This window comes from Triturus cristatus, chromosome 1_2 (genome assembly GCF_964204655.1).
Source record: "Triturus cristatus chromosome 1_2, aTriCri1.1, whole genome shotgun sequence".
In the NCBI taxonomy this organism is placed as follows: Eukaryota; Metazoa; Chordata; class Amphibia; order Caudata; family Salamandridae; genus Triturus; species Triturus cristatus.
In genome coordinates this window covers 41275344-41298660 of record NC_140580.1, presented here as the reverse complement: position 1 = coordinate 41298660, position 23317 = coordinate 41275344, and the positions used below count along the sequence as shown (strand labels likewise).

General features: G+C 44.5%; 1 protein-coding gene across 1 annotated transcript in view; it reads right to left on the bottom strand.

The window, feature by feature from the left end:
* Positions 1-249: 249 nt before the first annotated feature.
* LOC146866707 (fish-egg lectin-like) overlaps positions 250-23317 on the bottom strand; it is a 253426-nt gene continuing 230358 nt past the window's right edge. Inside the window, exon 4 of the mRNA XM_085600624.1 lies at positions 250-396. Coding sequence (XP_085456750.1) covers positions 252-396 — 145 coding nt within the window. The 3' untranslated portion in view covers positions 250-251. The remainder of the gene's footprint in view (positions 397-23317) is intronic.

The window sequence follows — 23317 nt, the reverse complement described above, 5'->3', positions numbered from 1 at the left end:
AACAAACGGTTCACCAGCGCGGCCTCGGGTGAGTAGCAGCGTCCAAGATTACACAAACAGGCTTTGTTGGGAAAGAATTAGGGAGAGGCTAACGAACAGCAAACAGTGAGACAGAGGGTGAAGCATAGAAAAGAAGTGACTGCACACTAGTAGAGGATACAGCATTGATGAAATGATCAGAAGAAGGAGCGTGATCCATTCTGTGGCTGAAACTGATCTGCCGTGGCTGAGCTGGTGAGCGCTCTTCTGCTTTACAGTTTGCATCGGAGGATCTTCTGGTCATCGGTGATGAGCCACAGCAGGCCCAGGTCGTGTGACAGGTGTCTGAATTTATAACATTTGCACTGCACCTGGCTCCAGGATGCTCCAATCGGGTTGCTTGCACTTATCCCATTCCTAAAATAAAGATGAGAGGATTTTTATTGGGGGGTTTCAGCTGCCACAGATTCTGGTTTCAAAGAATTGAAAGCTGTCGCATAGTGGAGTTGCTGGTTTACTAGAGGAAAGAAAGCGGGCACATCCAATAACATTCTCATGCGGTGCCCTGTGAGAGCAGAACCATCTGAAGGCGCATGGGCTCAGTGCCCTTAAAATGCAGTGGACGGTGTGTGCTGGTGCATACCGGGATCCATGGTAGGGCAAGGTACCTCTCACTGCAACTCGCTCTCCTCATGGTGGCCATGTGAGCAAAGGTACTGACAAGTTGGTCTGTCCCTGAATCACAAACAATCAATTTTCTGTGAATATGTCAAGCGTATTCCTGAACTTCCAGGAGTAAACCTATGTGCATCGGGCTTATTGTCTCTCCTTGTGCCCAAAGTGATTCGCCCTCTCTATCCATGTGTGCCAAGCACCTAGTCATGTGGTGTCATGTGTCCTATTACTGTCTACTTTGGAGGACTCCTTGTGGATGACATTGAAAGGTTGAAAGTAGCTGCTGTTTTGAAAACCTATCATTGGAGTTGCCCATTGCTACACATTTCTAAGAGAAACTTGGACGAACAAAGCCTATGAAGAGCAATGGTACCCAGGTAATAGAAAGAAGGTCCTAGAACAGGAGTACGGCTGGATGGAGAGGAATGATCTGCTTGACTGTTGGGCCAGCAACCATCCTATGTGATATTTTTCTCAGGAAAACTAATATTGGTTTTACAGTATAATCATTCTGAGATACAGGGAATAATAAAACAATTATTAAACACAGCTTTATAAACTCAGTGGTAAAATTAAGAGCGATCAAATTAGCAGCCTAAAAATCTCTGCACTATGGTGGAGATTGAGTGGATGCAGGGATGATGATCAGCATAATTCTTGAAGATTGGTGGAGTGAAAAACATTGGACCATTTCACACTGGAGGACCAGCCATGAGTTATAATCCTTAGCATAGCCTCAGACGTCTTGCGAGAACATTCCATGTCTACTATAAAGTACTTCCTCAAGCAGCAAAATGTCAAAATTAAAAAATCAAGAAAGAAGAAAAGGTCCACAAATTAATTTCACAAATATTGACAATGGTAACCAACATAATAATCTACCAGCTGCTAAAGTGATTTAGGCAGAAGAGAGAAATTTCCAAGCTATCACACAGATTGGACTTCATTTATAGAATGTTACAATCTTTACTGGTGACTCTGAATGTCGGCAACAATTACAGTTTACTAAACAGTGTAGACCACAAGTGCTCAAAGTAAACCACAGGTATCAGCTGGGGGTTATCTAGGCAGTGGCTGCTGGCATCTACTGATGGTGGGGGCGGGCAGGCAAAGAAAAGAAAGAAAAGCACTTACCAGATTCTGACGATGACGTCCTCCTCACTCCGATCTCGTCTGCTGGGACTGCAGTGCATGCCCCAGCAAACTCCCGCGACCAATCCAGGCCTGCTCACATGCTGTTAACAGTGCCTTGATTTATGAGAGTGGCCTCTCTCGGCGCTCCTGAGGGCACTGGATGCCTGCACTTGCTCTCAACCTAACTGTCCTAAAACAGCTGGGTTGAGCAGTTTAAAGTCTGCATGTGTGACTGGCCGTCGCAAGACGGCCGGCCAATGACACATGCGCACTTTAAGCAAGTGCAAAGGCAGCCCTCTACACACCACTTCTCCCTGCTCACTCAGCAGGCCCCCACCCCGCCCTGACGCTTGGTCCAGGACGGGATGATGAAAAATAAATGGTAATCAATTACCATTTTACTTTTTTTATCTCTGGCTTTGGGGGGCACGTGAGTGGGGCGATGCTTCTCCGCTCCAATGGAGGAGCTGCCCCTGTATCTAGGGAAGGAAAACATGGAAGAGACAATTACAGACAGTTGTTCTGGTCTAGTTTAGATGCCTGTCATCCAGAAATGTTGTAAAAGGGTCAGCATTTGCAAGGTAACCAAAACCAGTCAGATATCAAAAGCACCCTTTGGAAAGTAGGAATGGATTTGGTTGGAACCTCTAGCGTCTGCTTTCAAAAGGCAGGATTGCGGTTGACCAATTGCCTTTGTGCCTTGTGTCACAGTCATGGGCCATGCAGTCTCAGTTTGACACTCATTGAGCTCTTTGTGGCATGGTCAAAGAAATGTAGCACTATAAAGATGGTAGACTACAATACACATTATGTTGTCATTTTTTATGCCAGGACCCTGTCACCAAGAGACCTGGCAGTCATGACAACAAACCTGCGCAGTGTCCCAAAAAGGCAAAATGTTCCTGCGTGGGAGAGGAGGGAAGTACCATAACTTGTACACCATATGCAATGTCTGTGAATTCCCAAGATGTATCCCAATAATTAACAACACCTAAAAGCCAATTATATTTAAACAACAAGCTGATGGCTCTCATCACCCCTGAACACTTAGAAAAAGGGGCTGAGATGTCTAATAATCCCTTTTAGACAGACGTTACTCTCATGGTTGTATATCAGAAACTTTTTATACAGAAATATTGCAAGACCAGAGGTATGCAGTTCCTGAGGAGGGCATGGAAGGGGAGTGGGAAGGGAAATGGAAGGTTAGGTGTTCCTGGTGTAGAAGGGGAACTCTAAATGGAATCACTCCAATTATGAGCAAGGGCCCTTACACACCCCAAGGGGTGTCATGCTTCATCATAGGGCAGCTCTTCGTTGGGCTTTTTGCTGCAATGCTCAACGGGCCCCACCGAGAGGCTCTTTGCCTGAGCTCTTCTCTGGTTGCCGCCATGAAGCTAAAGAGTGATGTCGGGGTGTATGTGTAATGAGTAGAAGTGGGAAGCAAAAGGTGCATGAATAAATAGCTAGGGGGTTCAAAAACCAATTTTATTCACTGGATTCCTCTGTCACAAATAAAAGCAACCGACTGTCAAAGTCGTAGCTGGCGAGGAAAATTATACCTGTTACAGCTCAAAGTGATTTGTGTGGGGTGGAGACGGTCGACATGTTTCATGCCGTAAATCGTCCAGTAGAATCTATGGCATTTCTTCATGACCAGGGGATCCTCATCTACTTTAGTAGGGACGGTCTAAAAATGTGAAATGAGAGATCACGCCCCCCACAAACTAGACTTGTGTCGTAGTCCTGAGTGAAATTGAAAGTGTTGGAAAAAAATAGATATACAGCCTTGAGGGAAAAGGGTAAATATTCACAGTCACATCTGGTCACATGACAGAGTACCTACAAGCAAACATCTTACCCAGTGGCCTGATCATGAGGAACAAGCCACAGATTGTCCTAGAAGATATGTTCTTCAGGAGAGAGTGGTCCCTGGTAGCATGGAAATGCATCAGGGATCGGCTGATTCTCATCATCAATACCGCCAATCGTCTGGCTGATGACCTACTGTTCAAGATTACTATGGCAGAAAACTCCCTCAAGACGAGCATACAAATAACTGCAAACAAGAGCAAACTAGCTTAAATCAACACAGAGATCAAGGAGGACAGGGAGTATCTACTCAAACAGAAGATAAATAAATTGCCGAAGGACATCAAGAAGTTCGACAAAGAACAAGTCTACCCCTACCTAAAAGAAGATTACGTTGGTGCTGGAGACCTGTCATCCAGTGAGAGCACCTGGTCCCCACCGAGGTCCTCACCTTTGAGCAGGCAGTCCTCAAAGACGTGGAGCAATGCCTACGCAAGAATTCCTTTTTCAACATGTCCAGATTAGAGACCAAAGCTATGCAGGCACTCGGGAGCAATAGTTGAATCACCATAAAGCCTGCAGATAAAGAAGGAGCTATCGCCATCCTCAATACTGCCGATTACAACCTGGAGTGTGAACGCCAACTATCTAATCGCGATTACTACAGCCCTATTAGGGAGGATCCCACAGGACGATTCAGCAAGCACATAACATCTATGGGTTTTGCAGCAGAAAAACAGGGTTGGATCAGCAAAAAAGAATCTGCTTTTCTAATCCCGGACCATCCGAAGATACCCTACTTCTACCATACCGAAGACCCATAAAGCCACCAGACCACCACCAGGGAGTGTCGGGCATTGGGTCCCTCCTCAAACCCCTTTCACAGTTTCGTGACCATTTCTTGCAGCCATTGGTGACGAAGACCCCATCTTTTCTCAAAGACACCACTGCAGCTCTGAACCTTCTTGAAAGCTTGGGCGAGGCCTTTACCGTCAACCTCCTTGTAACCCTTGCTGTGGAAGCCCTGTACACCAACATACCCCAAGACGCCACCTTGGAAGTAATAGAAAAATCCTCAGAGCCGAGGTTTGGGCATCCCTTACCCCAGTTAGCTTCATCATGGTGTGCGCAACCTTAGCCCTGAAGGAAAACTTTTTCTAATTCAATGACCAGCTTTACCATCAAATACAGGGTACCTCAATGGGGAGTACCTTTGTTCCTAGCTTAGCCTGCCTCTATATGGCCGATTTTTAAAAGAAGTATATCCAGAGCGACGGCAACCCCTATTAGACCAATATCTTGGTCTGGCGGAGAGATATAGATGATATTCTCATCTTGTGGTAAGGCACACACGACGCCTGTCTAGAGTTCTGTTGAATGGATGAACACCCTTGACTGTTTTCTTAGATTCAGCAGAAATCTTTTTGCCTCAGAGCTACCCTTCCTTGATCTCTTGATCTCCCTCCATGAAGGTAAACTCTCTACTAAAACATACAAAAAGCCCACCGACAGAAACAGCTTACTCAGGTACGACAGCCATCATCCTAAACACCTTGCTCTGGATGGTGCTCCTACCTTAGGAATAGTATAATTTACTATTCCAACTCCACCCTGCGCAACAGTAGGGAAGGTGTTGGAATCGTAAATCATACTATTCCTTAGGTTGGAGCGCCATCTAGAGCAAGTTGATCTAATGACTTGCGATGTAAAGGCATCGCGTTGTAACAACGGGGTCCTTATACCTGAATGGAATTTTGAATATAATGTGCGGCGGGACTAATGTCGTTGAGGTATTGCTCCATACCCAGGGTATGCTGTGTGTGCAAATAATTGCAGGATAAAACAGAAGAGCATGCCTTCCCAAAGAATGTCTTAAGTTTGGTGTGCAAAATTGCTTCCTGTACTATGGCATGAGCGGTGCTATTGATGTTTGCTGTCTCAGACCTCAGATGCTCGGGACCAAGGTTTCAGAGACAGCTTTTCACAAAACCTGCCCACGGTTGTGATGGATTTTCCCTGCTGGGAACACTTTGAGGACTGTTCTAAAAAAGACTCTCTGTGCCAGTTGTGATCTGGGCACAGCCAGTACAGTACTATGAGCTCAGAGATGGGTACCATGCCTGTTTCTAGGTGCAGGGGGAGGGGCTCAGGGGCAGTAATGATCTCAAAAATGTGTTTTCCAGCTTTCAAAGCTCTGCACGGTTCTTGCTGCAGCCATTTGCATTCTGTTTTTATACCGTAGCACAACGCTCAATGGGGCATATCAACAACAACCGGCGATAATTATCTCTAAGCGCACTTAGCGCTAGGATAATTATCGCCGGCTAGCGTGAATTTTTATCGCTGAGATAGCGTGCTATTAGCAACGCTTATCTCAATAGCGATAAAAATCCTCACGCTAACAGGCTAACGTGAGATTATCGCTGGAAACCCAGCGATAATCTCACGTTACCTTGTTGATAGGGACAGCCAAACTTAGCCATGATATCCTCCTTCCATAGGATATCATGGCTAAGTCAGAAAAATACCAGACGTAAAAAAGCAGCGTTAACCGAGGTTAGCGCTGCTTTTTTTGTCTCTAACAGGGTTAGCGACATTCTTGATAATAGGAGAAATGTCGCTTAGCGACATTTCTCCTATTATTTTACTCCGGAACGCCCCCTTTGCATCTCATTAGAGATGCAAGGGGAAGCGTAGAGTAAAAGGATGCTAACATGCAAATTTGCATGTTAGCACCCTGTTGTTGATAGGGCGCTAGTTTTATCTCTCCTTTTTTGGCTTTTAAAGCCAAAAAAGCAGAGATAAAGCCCTTGTTGATATGCCCCAATGAGTGGCAGCATAATATTTTTCCAGAGCCGTAGAATTGCGTTGGCAGGCTGTTGCAGGGTGGCAGTCGCTTTGTCGACGTGGGCACACCAGGACAACTTGAACTTGTTGTTGAAGGAGATCCCCAAGTAATTGTAAACCTTGACTATTTTGAGTGCCTTGCCAGCAATTCTTGGAGATTTTGTCAATGATGGAGATAGCCCCAGTGGCATTACTTTTGTCTTAAGTATGTTAATGCCAAGATCTTTTTGCCTACATTTGCTCTCAAAGCTATCCAACCTCCTATGCAACTTGCTTTGCGTGCAAGATAGAATTACTGTCACAAATAAGAGGGTGACTATCTTTTTGTTGCCCAGCGTCGGTGCATCTGTTAGCCCATTGACTAGGAATTCCTCTGAGTCATTTAGGAAGAGCGAAAATAGTAGCACAGCAAGGACGCATCTCTGGCGTACCTCTCAGCAGACATAAAAATAAGGAGTGCATTAATCTCGGATTCCATAGCGAATGCAGGCCTGCCTGTCTTTATGAAGTGTTTTGATGGGTTGCAAGCGGTCTCTTTCAACTCCATGTTTGTTGAGCGTGCCCCATAGTTTGGCGCTATTGACCAGATCAAAAGCCAATTTTAGAACAATGAAAGTTAAGTAGCGTGGATGCATATTCATCTTTGAGTATTTGACGCAGATCACAAATGGTTTTGCGGCTTGATCAATGGTAATAATACACTTGCGGAACCCTGCCTGGGCATCTATAAGGACTGTTCTTTTGTCTGCCCAGCCTGCAATCTTTTCAAAAGGACCCACACATAGATTTTCCCGTTGCTATCCAAGAGCGAGATTGGTCTGTAGTTGCAAGGTAACAGCTTACTCCCTTTTTTATGAAAGGGGACTATAATGGCGGATCGCCAGAAACGCAGGACTTGCCTGATCTTGGGACCGCGCTAAATATTGTGGACAGGGCTACAGAGCAGGCCTTGTGATCTGGTCAATACATGTCCACTGGTACACAGTCCGGGCCAGGTGCTTTGTTGGCCTTCTAGTCTAGGGTTGCTCTTTCTACCTCTAGGCGGAGAACAGTAGCTTGCTCCATTAGCAGGCAAGTGTTGCAGTCAGGCAGCATTGGTGTACAGTCACCGGCAGTGTATATGGTCTTGCAATGGTCTACCCAGGTCTGTGCTTTAATATTATTTTCCATGGGCCCTACACCATCTCTAAATATTTCAGTGATTTTTCTCCAGAAGAATTTGCATGCCTTGGTTAGGTCTTGCCATGTTTCTTGCTGTATCCCCAGCTGAAACCTTTCACATGCCTAGCTTGGACAAAGTGATTGAAATCCTTGGATCATTTTCTATATTTCACCTCATTCAGATCATGCAAAGAGATACTTGCAAAGCGCCTTAACGCTAGAGGGAATAAAGCAGCACACCCCCATGGTCACACTTTTGGTAGTTTCAGCATCTAATGAACCTCAGATTGATAATCCTTAATGATTATGCCTCAGCCTATTTTTATAATATCATTACTTTTTTCTCAGAGTGCAACCAGTTCTTATTCTGTGGAAATGTTGTCATCCAGATATGGGGGCACACCTAATGGCTAACACTCCAACAGGTGTGATTGAAACCACCCCATAAAACGCCATTTAAGGTGGACAAGATGGAAACCGTTTTCCAGCTTTCATTGTCGTCTACAAAGAACGGAAAGGCCCTCTTTCAAAGGCTAGGTTGGTAAGTAATTTATTTTCATACTATGTTTCTCACTAATTTATTCCAAAAATCATCTCCCAGTATACAATATTGGACGAATGATGCCGAATCAGTTTTTGAAGGCTTATAAATTGTGATATGTTTAGACCATGTCTCGGTCCGTCCGGACGGCTCACAGAAAACTATTTTCCGAAGTGCTGCTCAATTTGCAGGTCTGAGAGAACAGGTCTGAGAGTAGTGCTGTCTCAGTTAGAGAAAGAGAGGAACACTAGGTACTGTTTTTTTTAAGCAAGAAGCTTTTACTTTGAGAGGTTTATTTTGGTAGCATTAAAAAGGAATGCCCAAGGGTCCAATATGCTGTAGAATATCTCACATTACATTTTGGCCGCCAGCGCAATTTATTTACTGACCACGCTTTTCTAAATGACCCATGAGCCATCATTACACAAATTCCACAACACTGTATTGATACTCTGTAATGCAGCCTGTCTCATTTACGACCCAAAATTAGGCTGGTCCCTGTCAAGGATGTACAGATGTATTTTCCTGACAGCCCTGGTGTGGCAGTGTCTTGGGGGGGGCTTATGGCAGTGCTTGCATTGATGTATGTTTTCACTTTTATCAGCCCTTTGATAGCAGAAGATGGACCACTGAAACCACAATAGAAATGTGATTTTTAACAGCTCAAGAGCGATCCCAAGAAATCTCATGACTCCAAATGTCCCTACAAAATCTTACAAAAGTAGGATCCTCCTAAATTTGTACAAATTTGTAGAAAGATATGTACAGGACCCTGATTCACTTGAACCCTGCAGAGTGTCCTCACGGACCCTAGAAAGTCCAGTGAAGGGGTGTGGTGGTAGTCATGAAAGTCTAGGGAGATGTGATATTTCCCTGACGTTTTTGTACTGCTACAATATTGTATTGCATTCCACAACCACAGGTAGACAAATATGGACAGAGGTAATCAAGCAATATCCAAACACGCTTAACTTACAATACATAATTTAAAACATTTGCCAGATAACAAAAGTGTGTCTGTAAAACAATATATATAAAAAGGATAACAAATGCATAAAAGTAAACAACATGACCAAATATTCTTATTATAAAGAATGGTTGGACAACTAAATTAATAAAATTGAGTTAGAAGTGAACACATGGTTCTAGTGATAGAAGTGGACCACATAATTGATCACACATTTGAAAGAAAAATAAAGGGAAGTTGACTTTGTACAGTTCCATATGTTAAGTGCTCATATAAAATTAAAGATCATAGAAATGTTGCTCTACAGAGGAAATCCAAAAATATTTTTTGCTGCTGTAGGGATTTTAACAACATTTCAACTGTATGCAAGTAAAGCAGGTCATTATAAGGATGGAAAAAATTGTCTGATTTGATAGGGTCAGATTCAATAAGGTGAGGACTACTCAGAGCAGACTTGAGGCATTAGTCCATAGAAGGGAATGCAGTACAAATGCTAACCTGGTATGAAAGAAATTAGTGATACCAGAACGCAAAATTGGTTAGAAAGTCACAAATGTTGTCCACAGGCGGTTAAGTAGTAATGCCGTAATGTAAAATTTGAAAAATCAGAAAGCACTGCCAAGGGGAATAGGACATCATTTGATGGTGCAAAAAACGTAATATATCCAGTAGCAGCATAAGCGTGTAGTCAACAAGGATCTGATGCATACAATGTCATATTGGGCATTTACTCTAAAAGAATCAAGAGCGGATTGTACTCAAATCAGCCCTGCCAATTAATGCTCTACTTCTGAACTAAATGACCAGCACATGCTACTGTAGTACATTCTTAGTATTGTAAGTGCTGGTGAAATGTTCCTTCTCCTGTATTCTGTGTTGCCCTGTGATTCTAAGTTCTCTTCCACGGCAGTTGCGAGTTGCTTCTGTTGTGGAGAGTCCGCTCTTGTACTTCCTCCCTACTTGGAATAAACTATATACTACAAAGAATGACATACTGATGACGACTTATTTACAACAATTTTGGCGACGATTTTCTTCATCATCAACCCACACTGAAGACTCAAGTCACATTGGAATTCTACTACAAGAGCGGATCTCTTCACTCCTCCACACCCACATCGGCGTTCACAGTTTGAGGCCAGCTTCCAATCTCCAATCTCATCAGTCCAAGGTGAGCTATTTGATTATTGGCGCAGGAAACTCACTACTAATAGTAGCTCGCCTATGCCGGCATTCCTGTCTTGCCTCAAACGTACTGATTGGCCAAGTGGTGTATGATAAAGAGGTGTGTGAGGCACAGTCTAACCCAAGTTTCAGTACGGAAGAAGCAACTCACGCAACTCATTCTCTTCTACTCACCGGCTGCATGTTGTGTTGCTGCGACAGTTGCTTCGTGAGGAGCTCTGCTGCCTTCGACTTCTGCTCTCATTGTGGTGACATCATCGAACCCTCATAGGAGTTGGTGGAACTGTTCGTCACGCTGTGAGTACTCTATGCTAGCTTCCTGTCTCTGCCGTCAGACGTCCCAAGTACGCCGCTAGGTAGTAACGTTTTATACGTCTTCTGGCAGCCATCTTTGTTTGTGGTTGCCGTAACTACGTTTCTTTGCTGTCATTGGATGTTTAAATTCTACACGTCATTCGGCGGCCATCGTAAATCCTACAACACTTCGTCTTCGGGTTGCGACGGCGATGCACACGCCCTGGTGTGTCCTTCAGTGACAGAGTCCCACAGTTGTTCAAGAAGGTATGTGTCAGACGATACACACGCTTGTAGTTCTGTCACTACATCGATTTCAGTGTGTTTACGGCGATGCACACACCCTTGTGTGTTTGCCTTTGAAGGTACTGATTGACTATTTTAGCACCACTTTTACTCCTCAAGCTGCATAAAATAACGAGAAACTTATTTTACTACGGCTTATTTTAAAAAGTATTTGTTTTATGGTCATTTAGGGTAGTGTGGGAAATAATTTTATTATTAGTATTATTATTATTTCGGTCAGTACATTTTATTTCTCACATTTCTTCAGTGTGCATTTCCAGTGTGTATTTTGTGAATATGACGAATGAAAATCCTTCTGTGGTTCTCCCTCCAAGCTTTTTACCCCTCCCAGGTCAACCAAGTATTTCTTGGTGACGATTGGTTCCCTAAGTTTGAGAACTACTTGGATGCATAAGACGCACAGGAATACTCAGCAAAAAGAAAGAAGGCACTGTTGTTAGGCTCCTTGGGCAAAAAGGGCCAACGTATTTTTCGCTACTTACCTCAAGCTTTACAAGCCAATGGTCAGCCCCTTCCAGATGAGTATAAAGAGGCTATTTGCGGGTTAGAGGTTAGATATGCTAAAGAAGAGAATTTAGTTATGAACAGATATAGGTTTTATACTAAGAGTCAAAAAATGGGTGAATCGATTGATGACTTTGTAGCAAGATTAAGAGAAATGTCGGTCAAGTGCAAGTTTGGCAACATGACTGATGAACTTATAAGGGACCAACTTATAGTTCAGTGTAATGATAATAAAATTCAAGAACGTCTTTGGGCAGCGAAGAATCCTAATTTACAAACTGCTATAGATTTAGCGAAGATTGTCGAAGAATCGGAAGGTTGCATGAAAGAATTAGAGAAGAAAAGTTCTTCTAGCGATGTTAATGAAATCTCTGGTCAAGAGTTTTTGGAACAAACTCATATTTGTGGTGAACAAAATGATATGGCTGCAGTGAAGAACAAGAAAATTCTAAAGAAAAATCCTTCTTTTAGACCTATCAGTACACAGAAGTTGCCTTTGTCTCGTATGTGTAACAGGTGTGGCAGTACTGTTCATTCTTCTGACTCTAAATTTTGCTTTGCAGCTAAACAAGAGTGTTTAAAATGTGGTCGCATGGGTCATTATGCAAGAGTTTGCCGTAGCAAACCTCGTTCTTCTGTAGCCACTGTGGAAAATTCTGTGTTGTTTGATGAAGAGGGTGACAAGATTTTGGTTATTGAGTGTGATTCTACTATTAAATCAGATGAGAAGCGCAAGGTTAGGCCAAAGGCGCTCTTCATCATAGATGGTAAAGAGTTACATCTAATGGTGGATACTGGCTCAAGATACACCATCATTCCACACGAGCTCTTTCAGAGCAAATGGGGTACACAAAATCTTTTACCCAAAGATATCTCCCCGGGTGGCTATCAAGGTGAGACCATCGATATTTTAGGGTATTTTACAGCAAGTATTGCCTTCTCACACAGGAACATACAAGGTATAGTGTATGTATCGAAGTCAGGTCCAGCAATACTTGGTTGGGTCCACCAGTACGATCTAGGAATAATTGTTAATCCTCGAGCTACTCCACAAGTCATGATCATCGAGGATAATGGGTTAGATAAAATTTTAGGGGATGCTGACTGTGTATTTAGAGAGAGTCTAGGCCAACTCAGAGGGTATTCCCATCGCATTGTTCTGAAGAAAAACTCTATCCCAATACAGCACAAGGTCAGGCGTATTCCAATAGTAGTCAGACAGGAAGTAAAAAAAATGATTGATGACATGCTTGCTTCCGGAGTTATTGAACCTGTGGAAGCTTCACCATGGATTTCTCCCATAGTCGTCACAAAAAAATCTGATGGCAAGCTCCGCTTCTGTGTGGATTTGAGATCTTTAAATGATTGTGTAGTTGCAGACACTTTCCCTCTCCCTAACATCTCAGAGTTAGTCACTACTCTACACGGTGCTAAGGTGTTCTCAAAGTTAGATCTTAGAAGTGCTTATCATCAGATTAATCTACACAAAGACTCTAAGCACTTAACGGCTTTCATTACACCTTTTGGTACCTTTCAATTTACACGCCTGCCTTTTGGACTCAATTCGGCGGCTAGTGTGTTTCAAAGAATGGTGTCTGATATTTTTGATGGTGTAGGCAATACTGTCTATTTTCAGGATGATATTTTGGTTTATGGCCAATCTGTTGAGCAACATAATATCACTCTCAAAATAGTATTAGACAGACTTTCATCGGCTGGCCTGGCATTACGTAAAGATAAGTGTCAATTTTTGTCTGAACAGATTGATTACTTAGGATACACCATTAGTGCGAATGGGGTACGACCAAAGAAAGACTTGCGTTGCGCTATTCATTCTGCCCCCCAGCCCAAGGACAAAGACCAATTGCGTTCCTTTATGGGGCTCATTGAGTATTACTCCGAATTTGTAAGGAATTTTTCTGATAAAACCTCCAGTATGAGGTCACTTTTAAAAAGTTTTGTATGGTCTGCTCAATTGCAAGAATCTTTTGATGCTATTAAAAAGGAGATCTGTGACGCAAAAGTACTTACTCTTTTTGACATAAAAAAGAAATCTGTTGTAACAGTGGATGCCAGTGCCACCGGCCTCGGAGCTATGCTTTCACAGATCTCTGGTCAGGCTGAGCATACAATTGCTTTTGCTTCCAGAACTTTAACTGAAGCTGAAAAGAACTACTCGGTTATTGAAAGGGAGGCACTGGCTGCTTCCTGGGCTGTGGAGTACTTTAGAACCTATCTGTGGGGTATGAAGTTTGTGTTGAGAACAGACCATAAACCTCTCATTAAAGTTCTCTCTCCTGGTGGTACGGGTAAAGGGTCAGCTAGACTAGTTAGACTTGCTTCGAAGCTTCAGGAATTTCAGTACACTGTTCAGTACATTCAGGGCTGGAAAAATACTCAAGCTGATTGCCTCTCAAGGTTGTCTTTGGATTGGCGCACAGTGGTAGATCCGTCTATTTCTATTTCCAATTAGGACATTGCTGTGGCCTCTGTTGAAGATGCTGTGTTTGTTGGTGAAGGAGCTTTTCAGGCAAGTGATTGGGAACGAGAAATGGCTTCTGATGCTACGTTACAAGAGGTCCTTAAGCTTATCACTTTGGGTTCTAGAAGAGAAAGTGCAGTTTATATCTCTGCGCGCCCTTATCTTAAGGTTTTGGAAGATCTTTCTCTCATTAATGAGAACCTTATTGTAAAAGGGGAAAAGTTTATACCTCCTCTTGGTTTGAATAATAAACTTATAGCTTTAGCACACAAAGGCCATTTAGGTCAGACTCTCACTCAACGTCGTCTGAAGGATCACTTCTGGTGGCCAGGTATGGATTCACAAGTGGTGGAGTGGGTGGAGAATTGTTCTGCCTGTAGGGATGGTGAGAAAAGGCTTAAAGTAGGTCCCAGTTCCTCACAAGGACACTTGCAAAATCCTGGTTTGCCATGGCATAGTATTTGCCTAGATTTCATTGGCCCCATGGGCGAACTACATGAGAGGGATAGATTTGCCATCGTTGTAGTTGACATTTACTCTATGTGGCTTGTTGTAGAATTTACCAACAGTGTCACTACTGAGAGCACTATTAAGTTTCTGGGGAATTTGTTTAAGGATGAGGGCCTTCCTTCTATTATCATTACCGACAATGGCACTCAGCTCACCTCCTTTGAAATGCAGTCCTTTCTTAAGGATTGTGGAGTTTCTCATCACCGTACTTCTTTGTACAACCCACAAGGTAATGGAATCTGTGAAAGGGCCAACAGGGTTGTGAAAGGGATTATACAGATGGCTTCATCTGATGGTTCTGTTGTAAGAAAAATGGTTAACGAAATGTTGTGGGCTTATCGCACTACTCTCTTGGTTGATGGGCAGCTTTCACCTTTCCAACTCATGAGGGGGCGAGCTCCTGGTTCTAACCTAATTCCTTCATGGATGAAGCGTGTTGTGTCTTTGCAAAATATTCCTTCAACATTATCTCCTCCTCCTCATCGTCCTTTCACTGTTGGTGATTTGGTCAAGGTTAAGAGGGTGTACTGCTCGATTTTCCCGGCCTTTCCTTGTGTTAACGGGTGACTAGTGTGACTTCAGTCTCTTTCCATCCAAGTCTAAGGGTTAGAGTAGTGAATGGAGCCTATTTACTAGGCACTTTGACATGATCCGGTGCTCTTCCCCATAGATCAGGGCTTACACACATAGCCTAGGGGATAGATTCGTTAGTATTAGGGATAACCTGTCCTGTAGTGAGGGTATTTCATGGAGCCGTGCTAAATTCAGGCCTGGTAGGCCTCAAACGGGAGAGACTCCATCTTTCTTTCTGCTCCGGCAGCTTGGGAAGCTTCTAGGTCGAGGGTGATGTTTTAGTTATGAGGTGTTATTCGCTTGGAGAGAACCGGTTCAGGCCGGCCCTTATCGAAGGATTGTATTTTTCTTCATGCCGAAGACACTACATCAGGCCGGCCGGCTGGGAACGTGTCCTTGGCACGGGGAGGTACAAGAATTCGGTGGGCGGTAGGTTACGGGCTGGAATTTTCCATGAGAGAATGCACCTCCATATTAGTGAAAGTCTGAGGCAGATACTGGCACTTGCTTGTAGTCCGTAAGCGGCACCTGGCCGTTAGCAGAAAAGCTACTACTTATTTCAGGGAAGACAGATGACGAACTGGAAGGTGAAGAAAGACCAAGAAATAGATATTCCAAAGAGAAGAGAGTAGCCGATGAGGAAGAGGTCCCAGTGACTCGGAGAGAGAGAAGGGAGTAGATCCGTGACTGCGGAGGTGTGACTTCCAGGCGAAGCCGAGGCACAGACGAGAAGGGAACCTAGATGACCATTGAGTGCAGGCTACATACGACCAAGGTGATGTCGACCCCTTTTTACTAGAGTGTACAACTTAATCTTTCGCTTTTCTTTGCAGGTTATGATATATATATATATATACTATGTTCTGTGAGTGTGTATGTAGTAACTAAATAAAGTATATAGTTTGTAGTGAATCAACATTTGCTGCGTGTTCTTGTATAAGAGGGTAGCCTATTCTTCTAATCAGTTGTGACTTGAAATGAACAGATGCTAACCCTGATCAGGTAAGTGGTAACTGGATAAGGGAGAAGGGAGTCCCTCGAACTGGAGAACAGGTTGTGCTCAACTAGCGGTCTTTGTGTGATCTGATATATAGTAACACTGATTCCCCTGTCGTATGTCATGGTAATAATAGGATGAGCTCGTGCTAAGGCTGCCGGCTGGGCAGGAAGTCCTGGGTCTGTTTGAGACCGCGAGGCTGCTGAGGCTGCCGTCTGGGCAGGAAGTCCTGGGTCCGTTTGGGACCGCGAGGCTGGAGCTGCCGTCTGGGCAGGAAGTCCTGGGTCCGTTTGGGACCGCGAGGCTGGAGCTGCCGTCTGGGCAGGAAGTCCTGGGTCTGTTTGAGACCGCGAGGCTGCCACTTGTCTGAGGCTGCCGTCTGGGCAGGAAGTCCTGGGTCCGTTTGGGACCGCGAGGCTGCTACTTGTCTGAGGCTGCCGTCTGGGCAGGAAGTCCTGGGTCCGTTTGGGACCGCGAGGCTGCTACTTGTCTGAGGCTGCCGTCTGGGCAGGAAGTCCTGGGTCCGTTTGGGACCGCGAGGCCGGAGCTGCCGTCTGGGTAGGAAGTCCTGGGTCTGTTTGAGACCGCGAGGCCGCCACTTGTCTGAGGCTGCCGTCTGGGCAGGAAGTCCTGGGTCCACTTAGAACCGCGAGGCTGCCACTTGTATTATAAGAGGTCTTGATATATATATATACATAATAGGAATTCCCTGTCCTTAGGTGGTACACATATATGTGGTTATTTAGGTGTAAATAGGCCCTAGGGAGGGGGTAACGTTCTGGTTTGGGTCAGGGAGGCTCTGTTGAGCGGGTTCTATCTGATCCGAAGACCCAAGCAGAACATTTGGCGTCACGAACCGTTTACGAAACCTGTGTGCGTTGTGATTGTCTTGTGTTTGCTTTCGGCGCGTGCGTGGTTCTCTTTGTATTCTCTTTTTCTATATTTGCGTGTATTGTTTTTTTTTTTTTTTCTTCTCTTTCTTTCTTTCCTCTCCGTTTCTTTTTTTTTTTCTCTCACGATGTTTTCTAAAAAATCTAAATCTACTTTTAAGTTGCCCGTTGATATTCCCGGATGGGATTCAACGCCTTATGGAGCCTTAGCCCGTGAGTGGGCTGACTCTACTGGTTTGAGTGAAAATTGGAATTCTTCTTTGGAGTCGGCGGAACCGGCTAATGTGATTGCTTGTTTGCAGAAGGCACCCGTATTGAAGGGTGAGGAGATTCCCGTTTTGGGGCGCAGAGGTTGGGTTCTTCTGTCTGCGTATCGGATTCTGCATGAGAGATTATTGAAATTACAGATCTCTCTTAAGGATGAAGCACACTTTGTTGAGGTTCAGAATTCTCATACTTTGTTGCGGTGTCAAAATAAGTTGCTTTCTGACAAACTTGACACTTACCAAACGATTGCCGAAAGGGCGGCTGTGCGGATTGCTCGTTATAAATACAAAAACAGGCGCGGTCGGGTTTCGACGCGAAAGGTGCGTCTAGTCGTGGCGAAAGCTGGACTAGATTGGAATCCTGATGAATGGGATGGTAATATCTGGAACTCGAGTGCCTCTTGTTCCTCGGGTGAGGAGTCTGTCAAGCGCGAGTCCTCTCGTTCCCGTCATGAATGTAAGTCTACTTCCCGCACCTCGGAAGGTGTACCATGTGATGGTGCTCGTTCTTCGGGTGGGATCGATGCCCCTTACACTGATTGTCCCTCTACGAGCACTGATCGGGTTCCTTGTGATGCTCGTCCTGCGGTCTCTGCGCATCCAGTTTTTCGTCGGAAGTTGCAGCAGTCTCCCAATGCTCCGCAGGGTGTTTCTTTAGACTGTTTAGAAGACTTTACTCAACAAGAAATTAGTGATATTTTGCAGCGATTTCGGCAGCGGGCTGGTGAAACCTTACTGACATGGATGGTGCGCCTTTATGAACTGGGCGCTGCTGGTATTATGCTGGATACTGGCGATTGTTTGAAATTTTGTTCTTTGAGTTTGGATTCTACTGTGCAGGATCATTTTCGTAACTATAATGGTGGTGGTCAAATTTCTTTACTACACTTGGCGACTGAGGGTTGTAATATAAAATTTCCTACTGAATCTGACTGGCCTGTCAATGACAAGCCGTGGTATACCTTGCGTGATGCTGCGCAACGTCTTAAAGAGGAGGTGATGAAAACAGCTATTTTCCTGGGTACTGCTGACAGGTTGCTTGATGGGATGTTGACGTCTTCTGTGCGGAATCGTATTATTCGTTCTTCTCCTGTCGCCTATAAGCAGGTCATGATGACTTTATTGATTAACCAGACTGGTAATGTGTTATCTACGGTGTTGGAATCGGTGCGCCAACTCGGTGAGTTGGGTGAATGGTTTAAACCTGAACGTCAGTCCCGGTCTGACACTCGTACTCCTGGTGAAAATAAATTTACTAGACGTGATATCTTTTCTGGTCTTTTGGCTGATGGTGTGCGTCGGGAAGACATTGATGGTGAGACTACTGCTCGTTTGTGGGAGTTGTTTCGCAAACGGGGCTTGGATCGAAAGGAGGGCGCCCGGCGTGTTCGGACGACTGAGTGTGATCGTGGTTGTTCTGACGGTAGCGGTGATGATGACCGCCGTGGTCGCTCTGATCGTCGTGATGATCGGCGTTCTGTACGTGATGTGTCCCCCCATCGAGAGAGAGACAGGGAGAGAGAGGGGGAAAGGGAAAGGGGGAGAAATGATTATGCTTACAGCAGGCGTAGAGATGATAGGGATCAATCTCCTGAGTTGAGGAGGAGAGAGGATCGTCACAGTTTGGTTGATCGTAACCCGCGGTACAATACTGAAGACTCGAACCCGTTCCGTACGGGGAATGGATATGAACAGGAGGTACCGATACCTAAAAAACGTGAGAGTCTTTATCCTGATTTGTCCTGGTACACAGAATGCAGTAAGAATGACTAGGAAATAGGTCAAGCTCCGGTACACAGATGGGCTCATAGAGATAATAGACCCTATGTAGATATTGATATTTATTGGAGACATCGTAATATCCAAAGGGCCCGAGCATTGGTAGATACAGGAGCGGAGGCCACTCTTATTCATGGAAAATCAAAGAAGTTTACAGGTCAGCCTTTTACTATTACCGGATTAGGTGGAAAAGAAACCCCTGCAGTTCAAACTTTGCTTGAAATGAGAATAGGTAGAATCCCTAGAAAAGAATATTCTGTATTAGTGGTGCCACTCTTAGAATTCATAATTGGAATTGACATTTTGAAAGGAATGACGTTGCATCTTGATGATGGGTGTTACCAATTTGGAACGACGCATTATATATCGTCCAGACCTATACGGGTTGGTCGTTTAAGAATGCCCCCCATACAAGTTCCCCAGGCGACCAAAGTGGTCTGTCAGAAGCAGTATCGTATTCCAGGTGGTCATGAGGAGATTAGTACCACTATTCAGGAGTTGATGGATGCAGGTGTTATAACTCCAGTTACTTCTGCTTGGAATAATCCTGTTTGGCCGGTGCGTAAGAGTGATAATTCTTGGCGCATGACTGTTGATTATCGAGAATTGAACAAACACACGCCCTCTTTGACTGTCGCAGTACCGGATGTTATTACCCTAATTGAAAGAATCCAAAAACATCCAGGTACATGGTATGCGTCCATTGATATTGCTAATGCTTTCTTTTCTATTCCAATTGCCCCTGAGTGTCAGGAACAGTTCAGTTTTACGTGGAACGGGCGTCAGATGACGTTTAGAAGTCTTCCTCAGGGCTATGTGCATAGTCCTACTATATGTCACCGGCTGGTGGCAGAGCATTTGGCTGAGGTACCGGTTCATCCCCAAATTCAGATATGTCATTATATTGATGATGTTTTGATCCAAGGCGAAACACAAGAGGATGTTCAGACACAATTAGACAGAGTCATCGAGTGTCTGCGTGAGAAAGGTTGGGAGATCAATCCGGATAAATTACAAGGTCCGTCCCAGGCTGTAAAATTTTGGGGTATTAATTGGCATGAGGGGCACCGTGAAGTGATCCCTCAAGTTAAACAGAAGATTCTTGATTTTTCAGTTCCGAGGAATAGGAAGGAAGCCCAAAGCTTCATTGGTTTATTTGGTTTTTGGCGCCAGCATATTCCTCATTTGAGTCAAATATTGGCCCCCTTGTACCGGGTCACACGTAAAAGGAATGTATTTGAATGGGATAAGCCACAGCAAGATGCGTTTAGCCTGGCAAAAGAGGCAATTCAACATGCTATGGATTTATGGCCTGTACGTGATGGTGATGTGGATTTGAATGTGTCTGTACAGGGCCCTTATGCAAATTGGAGTTTGTGGCAGAAACAAGGCAGAAGTAAAGTACCGTTAGGTTTTTGGACCAAAAAGCTACCTGATGCTGGTGAGCGTTATACACCCTTTGAGAAACAGTTACTTGCTTGTTAATGGGCTTTGGTGGATACCGAGCAATTGACTTTGGGACATGATATATTCTTGCGTCCTGAAATTCCTATCATGCAGTGGGTTCTGAGTTCACCGAGAACTCACCGAATTGGGCATGCTCAAGAGGCGAGCGTGATTAAATGGAAATGGTACATACAAGACAGGGCACGTGTGGGCCCGAAAGGAGTTGCTTCTTTACATGAGCAGGTGGCGCGAGCACCGTCGACTGAGATTGAGAGTGAGTGTTCCGTACCTTTAGCGCAGGAGTCTCCTGTTAAATGGGGTAGACCTTTTGATGATTTGTCCGCAGCGGACAGAAATCATGTTTGGTTCACAGATGGTTCAGCGAAGTTTATAGGGACGACACGGCACTGGAAGGCGGTGTCCTATAATCCGATCACGCAGAAACTGCTGAGCACAACTGGTGAAGGGAAGAGCAGCCAATTTGCCGAGCTTTACGCTGTTTACCAAGTTTTGAAACAAGAGTTACCTGGTACATGTCATATTTTCACCGATTCTTGGTCCACTGCCAATGGACTGGCTGTTTGGTTGCCGACTTGGCATTCCCATAATTGGAGGTTACACTCCAAGGAATTGTGGGGAAAAGAGTTATGGCAAGAGATTTGGGAGATGCTCCCACAGAGTACTGTTACAGTCTTCCATGTGGATGCTCACACCCCGATAGACTCCCTTGACAAATTTTTTCATAACATTGCAGATGAGAAATCTAAAATTGCTGAGGCGGTGGTGGACAGGCAAGATTCTGATATTGCGGGATTGGCGAAATGGGCACACCAGAAGGCAGGACATTTTGGAGAGAAGGCCACTAGTAGGTGGGCTGCTGATCGAGGAATTTATATTCCACTAGATCTAATTAAAAATGTTATTTTACATTGTCCCGTTTGTCAACATATCAGACAGCGTAAGGTACCCCAAATTGTTAAAGGTCATTTACATCGCGGGAAACTGCCCGCTCAAATTTGGCAGATTGATTACATCGGTCCACTTCCCATGAGTAGGAATTGTCAATATGTTTGCACAATTGTCGACACATATAGTGGCTTGCTGGTAGCCCTCCCATGTAAGCAAGCTACCCAATTGAATACCATCAAAACATTAGAATTGATTATGATGTATTATGGTGTGCCATTCCAAATTCAATCTGATAATGCATCCCATTTTCGTGGAAGATTGGTACAGGAATTCTGTGCGGAAAATAATATTGAATGGATATTCCATATACCCTATTACCCGCAGGCCTCGGGCCTGGTGGAAAGATTGAATGGCCTGTTAAAGGACCAATTGCGCAAGTTAACAGATGACAAGTATAAAAATTGGCGAGACTTTCTACCCCAAGCACTATTGCTTTTGAACAATCGTCCTTTTTTAAATGCTGAATCTCCACTTATGCGTTTGTTTCCCCCGAATGTTCAGACTATGCCTAATGAAATCAGAGAAACTGTGATGTATTGGGAAATTACTCTCGGAGCTCTGGCTCCATGCAGAGCGACCCCAGTGTCGGCAGGTTTAGACTTGCATGCCATGGATGACACCGTTCTAGAAAGTAAGAATCGGGTCATCATTGCTACCGGTGTCGGTATTCATATACCACCTGGAAATTTTGGATTGATCGCCCCTAGATCGGGGCTGGCTGTAAAAGGCATCCAGGTGCTTGGAGGTGTAATTGACAGTGACTATCAGGGAGAGATTAAGGTACTTCTGCTAAATAGCAGTGAGGTTGACTTACTGATACACCGCACTGACCGAGTGGCTCAATTACTCATTATGCCTGTTTTCAGTGGTGAAATACTGAAAGGCACTGCCCCAACTTTGCTAACTGTACGAGGCCAGAAAGGTTTTGGCTCTACGGATAACCCTGGGGCCAGGGTTTGGGTGCAGTCGCCTAAGAGTCCCCCTGAACAAGCAGAGGTCATTGCCACCGGTCAGGACAATACCATTTTGGTTATGAGGCCAGGGAAAGATAGCTGGGAAGCAGTCCCAGCTGATAAATGTTATTTACGAGAATGATTAATGCCTGTATTTGGTTCTCTTTCAGATCATTCTTTGGACTGTTGCTGCAGGATGTGTCGGAACTGGACTCCTTTTGGGATGGTTCGACGAGAGAGAAGGGATTCCGTCAACCCGGGATGAACTGAGAACCCGAGTGTTGCGTTCCTTCAATGCGTGGGATTCATCATCGAACTTTTGGACGCTACTGGCCAAGAGAGTGACTGATGCCCCTCACTTCTGTTTGACACCGATGAGATCTGTACGCGACATTCTGGCGACTTGTCTAGTTGCTGTCCCCGCCTCATTGGAGACTTTAGTTCATATTTTTAATGTTTCGAAGGCTCGTCCCAATATTCTCCTGGGTGATTTTGCTACCCATGCATATTGCCCCTTGTGCACTGAATTGCCGAATGAGCAACTCCCCATCCAGTCCCAAATAATTACGTATAATATCACACGAGGTGATCTATGCTTCTTTCTTACATGTAATCCTAGTGCAATCTCTGAATGTCTACGCCTAAAACTAAAAGGCGCCACTTCATTTACGTCTCATGAACGAACTTTGTGCTTTCGAAGGACACCAACCACATGTGTTTCAGTTCAGAACAATATGACTTGCAATAGTTTGGTAGTTACCTCCAGTCACTATCGTGCGATGTTACTACCTGCCGGATGGCTTTTCTCATGTGGTAATACTTCCTGGCCATATGTCCCTGCAAACATTTCCGGAGGCCCTTGTGCCATTACGAGACTCAGTTTGCTAATGTTTTCGTCACACCCGAATGCCAACTCTCGTGTGCTTCGAGATACTGTGATGTTACAGGAGGATTGTGACTCATCTTTGCATTTATATTCCAAGTCTGAATATCTTAGCCTGGCTGTTTCAATTATTGGTGTTCCTGCCTTGGCGGTTTATAATGCCAAAT